This window comes from Ascaphus truei, chromosome 4, assembly GCF_040206685.1.
Source record: "Ascaphus truei isolate aAscTru1 chromosome 4, aAscTru1.hap1, whole genome shotgun sequence".
Taxonomy (NCBI): Eukaryota; Metazoa; Chordata; class Amphibia; order Anura; family Ascaphidae; genus Ascaphus; species Ascaphus truei.
This window is the reverse complement of record NC_134486.1, coordinates 214,943,347-214,956,392: the sequence shown is the minus strand read 5'-3', so window position 1 is coordinate 214,956,392 and position 13,046 is coordinate 214,943,347. Positions and strand designations below refer to the sequence as shown.

The window sequence follows — 13,046 nt, the reverse complement described above, 5'->3', positions numbered from 1 at the left end:
TAAAAAAAAATTAGTTTGAAAAACTGTGCATACATAGGGGATAAATACTTCTGCAAACCAGTGTATTCAATAAGCACTAACCATACTACCTATATCTTACCAACCTACTGTAGCATAAGGGCTGCAAAAAAAGTTAAATACTGTATGCTACAGACTGTTTCTTCCCACCCTTGAAAAATGTCAAGAAAAAAAAAATAAAAAGCGAAATTCTTTTTAACAAGATAAATCGGTGATATATTGGTAATTACTATACATAAATTACAAATGCACCGAGTTTCCACCATCACTCTGGAATGTGTATGAGAACTAAAGATCAAAGTCAGATAGACAACGTGGAGGCAAAAGGATATTTTTCTCTCTTAATTTTGTACTTTACTAGTCTTAAGTACACAACAAGAAAGGCAACACCAATGTTAATGCATATCAATTAAATGATTTTTAAGTCACTCAATATACAATACATATAGCACATTGTCTCTTACTGCTTAGCGATTATTGAGAAATAACCCTCCCTTACCTCCTCTCTGCAGCTCCCAGCGTCAAATTACGTTGCGGGGTCACGTCGCCATGCCAACGTGATGTCACATGATCCTGCGGTGTCATTTGACGCCGCGTCGCCGAAGAGAAGGTTAAGTTAAGTTGCAGAGGCCTCACGCGATACCCCGGCATTAATTTAAATGCCTTGGGGGAAGAGCGTGGGACCCCTGCAACCTCCCCCCCCCCGAATAATCTTGCGCCCCGCTGATCTAGTCAATAGAAGGGTAATGAGTTTTGAAAAGGAGATAATTGAACGGAAAAACAAAATTCTCTAGAGACACCAATGACTATGCCACAGATAGAAGGGATAGTCAGGTCAATTTACCCCTTATAGACATGAAAAGTTTGCACCAAGCAGTTTACCAAATAGATTCAATTTATTTGTAGACCTAAACAAATATGTACGAAAAATCACATTAATGAGACACTTTGGAGAGGTGAGGATATCCCACAACAGATCGGGCAGAGCAGCGTCTTAAGGAAGCATGTTGGGGCATGAGTTTACTCATACAACGCTCATTACTTTCGGATTTTTGTGAGTTTTTAATGGTTATTGTCCAAAGGATCATTACATTTTATCCACTAGTATCACACTAGGATTGGGTGCTTTTTCTTTTTTTTCTGTTTATAGATTTAAAAAATAAAAAAACCAGCACTAGTCAAAAAGGTCTATTAACCAAAGTAAAAAACCATAAAATGCAAAAAAAATATGACGAGCAATGTGACGGTAGGCGGCCTTACTGAAAAAGGTGAAGCCCGGATGGCTGCCCCTAAAAAACGTGTTTAATGGGATATTTGTGTCAGCTCTTAGGATCAGTAAAATATGTTAATGTATTCCCCTGTAACCAAGTTTCCTTAAACTGTACCCTGTGAGTGTATATGCAATAGATGTCCTATGAGGTTAGTGTCCCTCATAAGAAATAGCTGCAGGACTGGGACTTTGGGAACAGAATTTTAAAGGCAAATGTTGGGGGGGGGGGGGGAAGGGGGACGCAATTAGGGTTAAAATGATTTTCGGGTACGCGTCTGTAGATAAAGACAGAGTATTGTGGAGTACTAATGCAGCAAGTTCTACAATTGGGTTTTAAAACACAGAGCAGGAGCCCGTTTTAAAACCAAGTTTTAGATTAAGTTTTAGAGCACAAGTTTTCAATTACAAGTACTCAGTGTAGTTAGATAGGTATCCATTACTATGCAGTTAGCCGGAGGGCCTGCATGAAATGACGCAAAGGAACGGATGGGCTAGGTGTCCAGACATCTGACAGGCGGAGAAGGTTGGAGGAAAAGGTCTGCGGATGGGCTCTAAGCAGGTGAGACCCTTTGTTGTAGCCAGACTCTGTGGAGCCTACCCAGCGGTCGGTAATGGGCTTGCCAAGTAAAGCAGTTGTCCTATGTAAGGGGACTGGCTGATCAGAGAACCAGAGCAACCTTCGGCTTGGTCCGGTGAAGTGATGGTGGGCTTTTCGAAAGTGCTTTGCTCCCAATAGCAAAGCACTCGGCACGGAGAAGCCTGGCCGAGCTGAGGGCAAGTCCTGTAATTCGTGGCCAAGTTCCCACGTTTTTTCCTGGTCCCAGGCTTCCTCCAGTGATGTGATCGGCAGGGGCTCGGCAAAGAAGTGCCGGAGCAGCCTGGCCAAGCGGAGGAGAAGTGCAGGGAGCAAGGTCTGGCGACACTGTTCTGAGAATTGGATAGAGCAGAAACCAGCGTGGAGAGCGCAGTGGCTCTGCCAAAAAGAGTACCGTGTGGTCCTGGACATGGAGCGGAAAGGGTAAGGCTGCTGATATGGTGCCAAAGCCCGTGCGTAGACACGCGGAGGCTGAGGGAAAGCGGGTGCTCTCCCTGGTCATAGTACTTGGGCCTTCGGGGGCGTTCCTGGTGGCGTTCCTAGTGACGTCACGGAGCTGGTTCGCCCTCATTGGGCGAACCGCTCACGTGACCGCCCTGTCGCGCGAGAAATCAGTTTCAACCGATTTCTCACGCATCGCACACCCCCTCCTGCCTCCGCGCGCGCGCAGGCACGCCGCATGTACGTGAACACAGCCTTAAGGCAGTCTGTTCGCTCAGAATGCGGACGCATCCGCGCGGTCTGTGGTACCATGGACGCAGCCCGAGTGTCACGGGAGACCAGCACTTTTAACACCAGATCATTTGATTGACGAAAGCAAGAGATAAAATAAATTGTAATTTATTTATAGAATCAACATACACAGCTTGATTTACAAAATATTAACGAAAATACACTTACTGGGATGGGGCAAAATGAAATCATCCGTTCCTAAAACGAACTTTTCAGAAACAGAGTCTCTAGGCACAATTTCCCAGGGGCGGGGATTGTGCAGAGAGCCACAAAACAGTCTTTGGCTAGGGGCGCCGCGCGCAACCCTTATTTCTCCGCCGGAGCTGATTGCTTCGTTCTACCGCCGTACAATTAGTTTGAAAGTCCTTAGTTCTTATGAACTTTTGAAGCTGGATACAAATCTTGGTTACGATATTACAACACCGCATGATGAATCTGATTTCTGATTTCTGATCGGCTGCAGGGATTATTAAAACAGTCAAAACCCCTATCTTTAAGCTCTGCAGCCAATCGCTGCGTGGGAACTAAATATGCCCACCTATCCCCAGGTTGCCAGTATCTTACAGCACCGAGCAGAGGGCTTCTTAGTATGCTAAGGGCATGCGCGAACCTCGCACCTTCGCCGCTTAGCATACCAAACCCCTTTTCCTGGCGACATCTTGTCTACTTCACCCGGACATCTACTAGGATGAGGATACTTGTATTTAACCCTCCCCGCTTAACACCTTACGATGTCGAAACCTTTTAAACTCCAGACTTTTCCAGACATCCTGGGATCATGTCAGTGGGACGTCTTACAAGTCCGGGGCTAAATTATGCATGACTCACTCACAGGAATTCCCTGCTATGCATCCTTAAAGTATGGTACTTATAAGTGTTTCCGCTGACCCGGCTGCCTGAATGAAAACCGCCTCATGTCTACAATGTTGGCACAATTAAAAGAGGGGGACTTTGATTCATCAATTTTCACATAACTTTATAAAAATTGCAGCATAACCTTTTAATTGATTTTACTCAGCAGCACTCACAGCAAAACTCAGCGCTCTAGGACCTTCCTAGCCGAAGTTAGCTAAATGCTATGCGCTGCTACTTTTTTAAACCATTTTTCCTTTGTGCGGGTTACAGGGAAACATGGGTACAATAACTCATACATTTAAACCATGATATTATCACTGCCTTATAACTGGTGGGGGACACAGACATTTTTAATACAATTACAGTGTTACTGCCATTACTTGGTCGCAGAGCTGGCACTCTATAATTCCCCAATATGGCTCAGGAGCACCCAGCCGGGCCTAATACCTTTATTTACTGGCCTGGGTACCCCCTCACCGTCACAGTAAGCCTACCTGAACGAGGCGCCCAGCACCTAGTGGAGGCTAGTTACTCCCCCCTGACGTAATGTATTTACTGCAACTTTTGTATGTCTGCGGGCCTGCCCAAATAAACCCAATTTGTTCAATAATATTGTCCTGCCTTGTGAATTGATACTGGAAGGTACAAAAGGTGTTAAAAGTACTGGTAACTGTTTGAGGGGAGTAGTTGTCCTTCCGCTTCAGGTTGGGTCCATGATGAGCTTGCGACTTTACACGTGACGCAACCCGCGTTTTAGCTGCAGCAATTTGTGGCCTGAGTAGACACAACCGGAAGGAGTGTCGGATGGCGTGGCCTTGATGTCATGGAGCTGGTTCGCCCTCATTGGGCAAACCGTTCACGTGACCTGGCCGTCGCAGAATCAAATGTATACAATTCTGCGCGCCCCATCGCGCTGGTACACGCAGTCTATGGCCGCTATCATTGCCTTAAAGCTGCAGTTCATGCAATATCCTGCATGTGTGGTCTTTTTTAATAAACAGTTCTGTAGTAAGAATACTTTTAGCATTTTATGTTTTAAAATAAAACAACTTTGAAAGACCAATTTTCTTGTATTCTATTTTTAAAAGCATGCTTGTTGCTATAGCAACCATTTACATTCCCCATATTTAAAGATGTCGCCAAACTTTGCCGATCAATAGACGGAGAACGAATTGACCGGCAGCTATGCAGTTCTTTAGGTTAGTAGAGATGGCCCACATGAAACTATTGAAGTAAAAAAAAAAAAAAAAATAGGGAGCTTGAACTGCAGCTTTAAGGCATTGTGATCGCACCGTGCTTGCACTCCTCCGTGCAGTCTCACCGACCATGGATGCGACATCAGGAGCGCAGAATGCGATCTCCCCTAGAAAAAAAGGGCAGGATTATTAGGATGTAGTTTCTATGGCATGGGGTCCCTGCAGTCCAGACCCTGGTTGTAGTGGCTACGTACAAAGGGTTAATACCCATTGTCATGACAGTCATGAGATATTGGGTATTTTTAATCCCTCTGGTGCTTAAGGGGTTAATGAGCTACAGCTAAGAGTGGGTTCATTGTATGTTAACACCTTTTTGCAGGCCTAGTGTATATGGCGGGTAGAGTCAAGATAAGGGCAATGTCTGGAGACTTGGGTGTAAAATATAGCCCCTGTGACAACTTTCTGTACACAGGAGAATGAGCTTCAAAGGATTTCTCAGCAGGGGGTGTATGGATGGCCAGGGGTGTGGCTACCGAAGGTATCAAACCAAGGGTGACCTTATTAAATGAGAATATCATGTGACGTTCTCTGCTGAAAATGCTAAAAATTACATGTGTGTATTTGTGGAACCTCACATATAATGATTACAGACACATGAGGCCTAGCAGGTACTAAGAGAAAGATATTAATATTTCTCTTAATTTTAGGATTACACTGTTATATTTAGTCTCAGTGTGTCCGCCATTAGTGCCTGAATGTATTGATGCGTCTCACAAACAGGGACCTGAGGCCCTGGCAAATATTAGTCTGATATCTTTTATCATATTTGCATATCCCCAGGTGGTGGCAGTATATAGATCTGATTTGCAATTGAGTAGGGGTTAATATTAACTCACTGGTTCCTTGCAGAGGAGAAAGGGAGGTTGCTAGAGTAGCCGTGTGTATTAACCCTGGTTGTATGTCTAAGTCACGTGCTCACTTGTGTGCTGTTCGCGGCGGTGGTATATTGGGACGGATTGAGGAGAGATACTACTCATTTGAGGGACCTTTGCAGAGGTGAAGGGTGGGTCAGCTTACGGGTTGTGTATTGATTCTTGATCCTGTAGTGGAGATATTGTCCATTTGACGGACCTTTGCGGAGGTGAAAAGTGGTAGCACTTGTGGGCGCGAGTATTAACCCTTGTCCCGTATGCAGGTCGTGTGCTAGCAGGGTACCGTACGTGACACCCATATTAAGGCATGTTTGCAGGGAGTATATGGGTGGGGTGAAAAAGGAAGCATGTAACAGATTGTTGTAAATTACTACAATCCCTTGTTAGTAGAGGGGACCAGTACCAAACCGTAAGTGACCAGGTGTGAATTTCTTAGAGTGACTATTGATGGGACATGCAAAACGCACAGTGGCCTAGTCATATAAGTATGAAGAGGAGCAGACCTATAGGAGAAAATGCAAATGAAATATCCTGCTGCCCAAATTCAGTGATGGGACTGAATTAGGTTGTACGTTGCCTACGGCCGCGCGTATAGTGCCGATGGCGACCTTCACAGGCGAATGTTATATTTCACCGGGCGGCGGCGCGGGTTTCCGGCCATTTGATTTGTTCAAGGGCCATCACGAGGCGACAGCCCTTGAAATATCAAATTTTGCCGGGTACCAGTTTTCGCGACGGCGCTCTGTCGCATTGTCGCCGTCGCGCTTACTATAAGTGCATGCGGCGGCAATGCATGTTTTCGGGCGACGTTGCGTCGCCGGCACTATAAGCGCGGCCCAAGGAGGGAGCAGGTTTGGGTGGCGATTACAATATACAGATCAGCCAGTTTCACTGAGAAGAGCAGTTTCAGACCTTAACAAGGGATACTGTACATACAAAGATGAAAAGGAGAGAGGGAGAGACCTCACCTTAGTCCTGCCGTTAATCCTAAAATTGCCGAGCTTCCCATTGCAGTGCCGGATCAGGTCATCCATACTGTTCATCAGGTGCCCGATAGCTTTGCAGTCGGGCTCCTTACCCTGCACCCAGGTGATCTGGTCTCCGCGGATGTCCCGGGGCGAGTCGCTCTTCTGAGTCACCAGCTGCCCGTCCGTGAAGCGCCCTGTGCCGTGCAGGGCTTGCACCTCGCTGCTGATCCTCTCCCCAACCTCCTTGCCCAGGAAGTCATCCAGCACGCAGATGCCATGCTTGTTCATGCAGGGAATGATGTACTCCAGGGCCAACTTCTGCGACAGCGGTTTGGTCTGACCATTGGGTCTGCCTGCTCCCCCCTCCTCCCCACCTTTCCTTGCTGCGCTGCTTCCTCCGGCCGCCCCGGACTTCTGCGTGTAATCCTCCTCCTTCAAGGCCCTCAGCGTGGCCCCTCCGACCACCACCTCCTGCTCCCTGAACCCACCGGGGCTTGGCACATCGGCATGAACAGTGTCTTTTGAGGGGGCTCCGGCTACCAGAATGTCAGACCCCACTGCGGCAGCCTCGCTGGGGGACTTCACATCCACGGATCGTGTCGCTGACGGAAATGAGGGAGAAGGGTGTTTTGTGGGGTCAATGGCCTCAGCGGTGTGAGAAGCAGATTCCACGGGGACGGCTGCTGGGGCTCCTCTGCAAAACAGTTTGTGCTTCTTCCAGTCCTGCCGCTGGTGATCTTTGCTGCAGTAGAAGGAGCTTCGGCAGCGGCCGCACCGCAGCAGGTTCTCCATCTTCCCGCACAGCTCGCAGAATTCACGGTCACGTTCACTCTGACAGCTGCCCTCGCAGCCCGCACCTCCTCCTCCTCCTCCTCCACCACCACCAGCCATGGTGATCGCTTCTTGCCTTCCCCCCTCCCCCCGGACAGGCAGGTGCCAAGAAGGGGGAAGCGGCGAGAAAAGGGGGGTGTTCCGAGCTCAGGTTGCGGATCCAACCTGCCCCCTCCTCCTCCTCCTGTCAGATGGCCACAGACAAGTGAAAATGCGACTGCGTACTGGGCGCGAGACCCTCAATGTTAGCGCACGAGCCAAAATGTTCTTAACTGTCAAGTGTCCAAAAGCCGGTTGACAGACTTGTTAGTAGGCGAGTTTTCGCCATTTGGGCTTCATTTAGCCATTGCTAGCTCCAAATGAATACATTAATCAACAGGTGACATAACACAACTACGAGTTTTGTTTTTAGTAACAGCTTAAACTAGTCCTCAGCCACCCAGGCTGAGCAGACGAGACGGTGGGAGTGAGTGGCTAGCCTCTTTCTGAGTCTGGTTCCTGCTGATTGGTTGGCTGGTATCATGTGATCTGCTACCTCCTTGACGCAGAATGGGTTTCACGGGAGTTGTAGTCCTGCTTGTTATAAAGCTCTATGCAAGTGCACACATGTCTATTTAACATGACCCACAATACCCACAATTCCGGGAGCTGTCAGGTTGTGATTGGATATTTAGTTTCATGCTATGCTACTGGAGGAAGACGTACGTGGCTTCCTGTCTTGCACAATTGCATTGAGCGCAGCAGTAGTGGTGGTGCTGTGTCAAAAACACACTTATTAAACATTTCCGCAAAGTTATTTGGATTGTATTTTAAAAAGATTGAAGCAATATTTATGCTGCAGAAACCTCGTGAAGTAAATCTATTGATAACCCTTTCGTTTGTTTACATGTTAACAGCAGCGAGCTATCCCAGGCAGCTCCTCCCTCCTTTTTCATTTGTTGCCACTCCTCTTTCTCCTGCTGTCCACTGTACAATCTGTCCCTGCAAGAGGTGGCTGACTGAGTCTAGCCCCTGACACATTCTTCAGAATATTCTGTGGCATAAGTTTTATCGGCATCATTATCTTAGACCTAAAGAATCTAGAAAAAGGCTACGTGTATTGAAGGCAATAAAATATTCAATCTTCGAATTTGGAGAAACATTTGGTCACAAAGCTTATGTACAGTAACCTTTATAAGCATCTGACATATTTTAGTGACAGGATGTATATCTAAATGCTGTCATACAGTATGTATGTATATATATATATAGCGCCATGCATGTACATTGCGCTTTACTGCAGTAAGCCACATGATATATTAGGAATAAGCGCTTCATACATTACAATAAACAGTAGACATTAGGAAAAGTAGGGAGAATGTACAGAAACAGTAGGGGGTGTTATGGTAAGTGCGTCTGCAAGGGCTCACGGTAAATGCATATAGTCTCGGTGACGCTGATGTCACGCTGCGGCTAATGAAAAAAATGTAATTTACTTTCAGCGATCGCGACCAAGCCGTTGCGTCGCTCCTACTATAAGAGCATGCGACGGATTCAAAATATTTGTTTTTGACGCGCTGTCGCCGGGACAATAAAAGCTTCCTCAGCCAATGGAGCTACCCAAATACTTAAAGAGGTGTGTTTTAAGATGGGCCTTAAAAGGTGGTTAGAGATGGTGCTAGTTGGACATTGAGGGAAGTTCATTTGAGAGGTGTGGGGCAGTAAGTGAGAGATGTTTTGGCGGAATAGGGCTTTAGATACAAAAGGGGTAGACAGAAGACATCCTTGAGCAGAACGCAAGAGTCGGGCAGGTCTATAGTGAGAAATTAGGACTGAGATGTAAGGAGAGGCACATGAGTGTATTGCCATAAATGTGAGAAAAGGAGGAGTTTGAAAGTAATACAGCATTTAATCAGAAGCCAGGAGAAGGATTTCAATAGGAGAGATGCTGAGATACATTTAGGAGAGTAAAATTATTCTAGTAGCAGTGTTTAGGCTAGATTGTAGAGGAGACAGGTGAGAGTCAGGAAGGCCGGACAGTAAAAGGTTATAAGATTGGTTGATAACAGAAAAACTCCCACAATAACAAAATCAATACATTTACCGTGATAAATATTTGATTAAAAAAATGTTCTAATAAATTTAAATAAAGTGTTCAAAATAAATACATTTTCTTTAGATTTACTAGAACAAGGGGCCCTTCATTCACAAACCCTTTCCGTGTCTCAAATTCACCTTTTCTCATCTACACTGCTCCCATCTTCCTAACATCACACTCATCCCACGTGTCTCCGCCTTAGATACTCCTGCAGTTTTCTTATCCCTTTTTTTCCCAGTTGCTAAAGTGGCTGTGTTCCTTTCCTGGGAGGGAACATCTGATTTCCCTGTATAGGTAGGAATCTTGAAATTGCGTAAGACAATTTTAACTTTTTCCTAATTATTCGCCACGTAACTATTGTATCCCTAATTCATACAGCTCAACGCCGTTATAGCGCGATCCGTTACAACGCGAATCCGCTTATAACGCGCTGCAATCGTGGCTCCCAATTTTTGTATTTATGAATACTTTACAACATGATTATTGGTATCTTAAATACTTTATTGTACAACGCATACAATGGTACATTATTTCTAACGCGATCCGCTTATAATGCGATGTGATTCTTTGGACTCCAAGCACAGCGTTATAAAGGGGTTGAGCTGTACGTTGTATTTGATCTCTTGGGGCATTTTATTCCAGTTTGTGTGTAGTAGTTCTGCCAGTGAGAACTCACCCGCAAAATGTTTTTCTAATTCTGGGGAGGTGTAATAGTCTTTCCCTTGGGTCCAATCCCCCACATGCCTTAGCTTGAAGGCTAGGTTATAGGGGGAACTCCGCGTTTTTGCGCACGATTGGAAAAAAATTTGCTTGGCCGTTGTTCCGGCCAAGCAAAAATATGCCAGATCGCGCGAGCTGCTTTCCCCCCCACCCTGCTATCGTGCTTAAACTTGTAAAGCGCAATAGCTGATAGAAAAAAAAGCCTGTAAGAACTGCATGGAGATGCTGTGTCTCAATGCACAGCTCTTACAGGCGATCATGAAGATAATTTATTAAATAGGCATATAGCCAAAAATAATAACAAACAAATGAATCCTCTGACGCGTTTCCTGCCTTGTCTGCACTTTATCAAAGTCCATAGCCAGTGCGGTCTTGCTTATTTCTATGATACATATTATACGGCGCAGGGAGGACCGATGGAGAGACCCGACAGAGCCCTGCAGGGAACACGGGAGTCCCCCAAAAGGTATCCAACAGCAGGAGTTCCCCAGAAGGTGATTTACAGCGAAGGACTACCGCCATATCTCCCGCTCCTAGAGGAGGCTACGGTGAAATTTACATCACGATCACGCCACCCAGCTGGGTCTACGCGGAGTGGAGCAGGGAAGGCAAACAGCTTCTATCAGGTGACGGAAGCGGCCAGGTCCAATTACGAGGACATGGGAGTTCCCTAGAGAAGGCGCATTTACCAGAGACGGTCCACCCCATCCCATCCCCGTTCCCAGAGAGGACTCCGGTAAGTTATCATTCTATTGGAGTCCGGGTTTACATCACATTGAAGAAGTGGAGGTAGGGGTAGGGGTAGGGGTAGGAGCAGTGACGCGTTAACCAGAGGGGTTACACGGAGTGCTATATGTTACCAGGGAACTGCCAAATACTACCTGCAGTGACGCTAACCCAAGTTAATTCATCTGGTGGATTAGTTATTTGCATATGCATCGCGGGACTTTGTCAGCATCCAAACAGGAGTAATATCCTACTACTTACCCATAGGTAAATCTTACCTTCTGTCGCTTCCTGAAACTAAAGCCATGTCGGAATATATCCAAGAAAATTTAAAGAAAGTTTTCATTCGTAATTCCTCGTCCCCAGCCGGAGCCGGGTTCTTCTTCGTTAAGAAGAAAGACGGTTCTCTTCGCCCTTGTATTGACTATAGAGGGCTAAATAAAATCACCTTAAAGAATCGCTACCCGCTCCCCCTTATCTCCGAACTTTTTGATCGCCTCCAAGGAGCCAATATCTTTTCTAAACTAGATCTGCGTGATGCATACAATCTGGTACGAATAAGGGAGGGCGACGAGTGGAAGATGGCTTTAAATACCCAAGACGGTCATTACGAGTATTTAGTCATGCCCTTTGATCTATGTAATGCCCCGGCCGTTTTTCAAGAATTTGTTAATGAGATATTTCGGGATCTCCTGAACCTCTTTGTCATCGTTTATCTTGACGACATTCTAATCTTCTCTAAGTCTCTTCCTTAGCATATCAATCACACTAAACTGGTCTTATCTCTTCTTTGTGAAAATCACCTTTACGCCACATTAGAGAAATGCCAGTTCCACCAGACTTCTACGACATTCCTAGGAGACATTATCTTGGACTCTGGTTTTACTGTGGATCCTGCCAAGCTTAAGGCAGTTCTGGACTGGCTACAACCTACTTCTCTCAAAGCAATCCAGCGTTTCTTAGGATTCGCGAACTACTATCGCAGATTCATTTGAGACTTTTTTACCACAGTAGCCCCGATCAAAGCCTTAACCAAGAAAGGGGCAGATGCTGCTTCCTGGCCACCGCAGCAGTCCAGGCTTTTGATCTTCTCAAAAGAACTTTCGCCCCCGCACCCATCCTAATTCATCCTGACCCCAAACTACCCTTCACCTTGGAAGTTCATGCATCCGATGTAGGGGCCGGCGCTATATTATCTCAGAGACAGTCACCACAGACCAAGTTACATCCTTGTGCTTTTAAAAAAAAAATTGTCAGCAGAACAGAACTATGACGTCGGTAATCGGGAGTTATTAGCTATTAAACTCGCTCTTCAGGAATGGAGGCACCTCTTGGAAGGTACCGAACATCCAATCAACATCCTCACAGACCATAAGAACTTGCTGTATATTGAGAGCGCCCGTCGTCTTGGAGCTCGTCAGACTCGTTGGTCACTTTTCCCCACAATTTAACTACATCATCTCTTTTATTCCGGGATCAAAGATTTTGAAAGCGGACGCCTTATCTTGCCAGTTCACAGCCGAAGACAAAACAGAGGGCCAACCTGAAATGATCCTCCCATCTCAATACATCCTGTCCGACAACTCTTTCGACGTCCTGGATGACATTTTGGCTAATCAATCTCATATTCTGTAAGTTCTAGGGGTCCCGGATGGTTGTTTGTATGCGGCACCACGTTTTCGCAAGAACATTTTGAATGGAGCCATTCATCTAAATCAGACGGTCATCCCGGTACCCGAAGAACTTCCAATCACATTAAACAAAATTTTTGGTGGCCCACTATGCAAAAAACAAATTAGTAGGTGGATGCTGCACTCCCCAATAAAGAAAAATAGTAATAAATACCGATGCTCCTGGTTCAGGAATCTCTGGGTGGTATTCCAATGTAAGATAGGAAGGAAGAGCCTGGGCACTACGGATTTCTGCTTAAGAAAATTTATTTGTGAGCCAGTATGATGACGTTTCAGCCTCAAGGGCCTTTCTCAAATGCAAAAAGGCACCAAACTATTTGTCAAGTCTTGTTTCACATGCGCCCGCAACAAGAGCTCTCGCAACAAACCACCTGGACTCTTACGCCCTCTGCCCATGCCGGACCATCCTTGGAGTCACTTGTCCATGGACTTTAT

At 46.0% G+C, this 13,046-nt stretch overlaps 1 protein-coding gene across 2 annotated transcripts in view; it reads right to left on the bottom strand.

Moving 5' to 3' along the window:
- The window catches only part of EGLN1 (egl-9 family hypoxia inducible factor 1), a 64,781-nt gene extending 56,880 nt beyond the window's left edge, over window positions 1–7,901 (bottom strand). The window contains exons 1-2 of one of the 2 annotated variants that reach the window (XM_075596847.1): window positions 6,567–7,901; window positions 2,708–4,833 (exon numbers count right to left, since the gene is read on the bottom strand). In XM_075596847.1, coding sequence (XP_075452962.1) covers window positions 4,666–4,833; window positions 6,567–7,457 — 1,059 coding nt within the window. In that variant the 5' untranslated portion in view covers window positions 7,458–7,901 and the 3' untranslated portion in view covers window positions 2,708–4,665. Of the gene's footprint in view, window positions 1–2,707; window positions 4,834–6,566 lie in introns of those variants that run through there. The other variant, XM_075596846.1, reaches the window with a different exon arrangement.
- Between the last annotated feature and the right edge of the window lie 5,145 nt (window positions 7,902–13,046).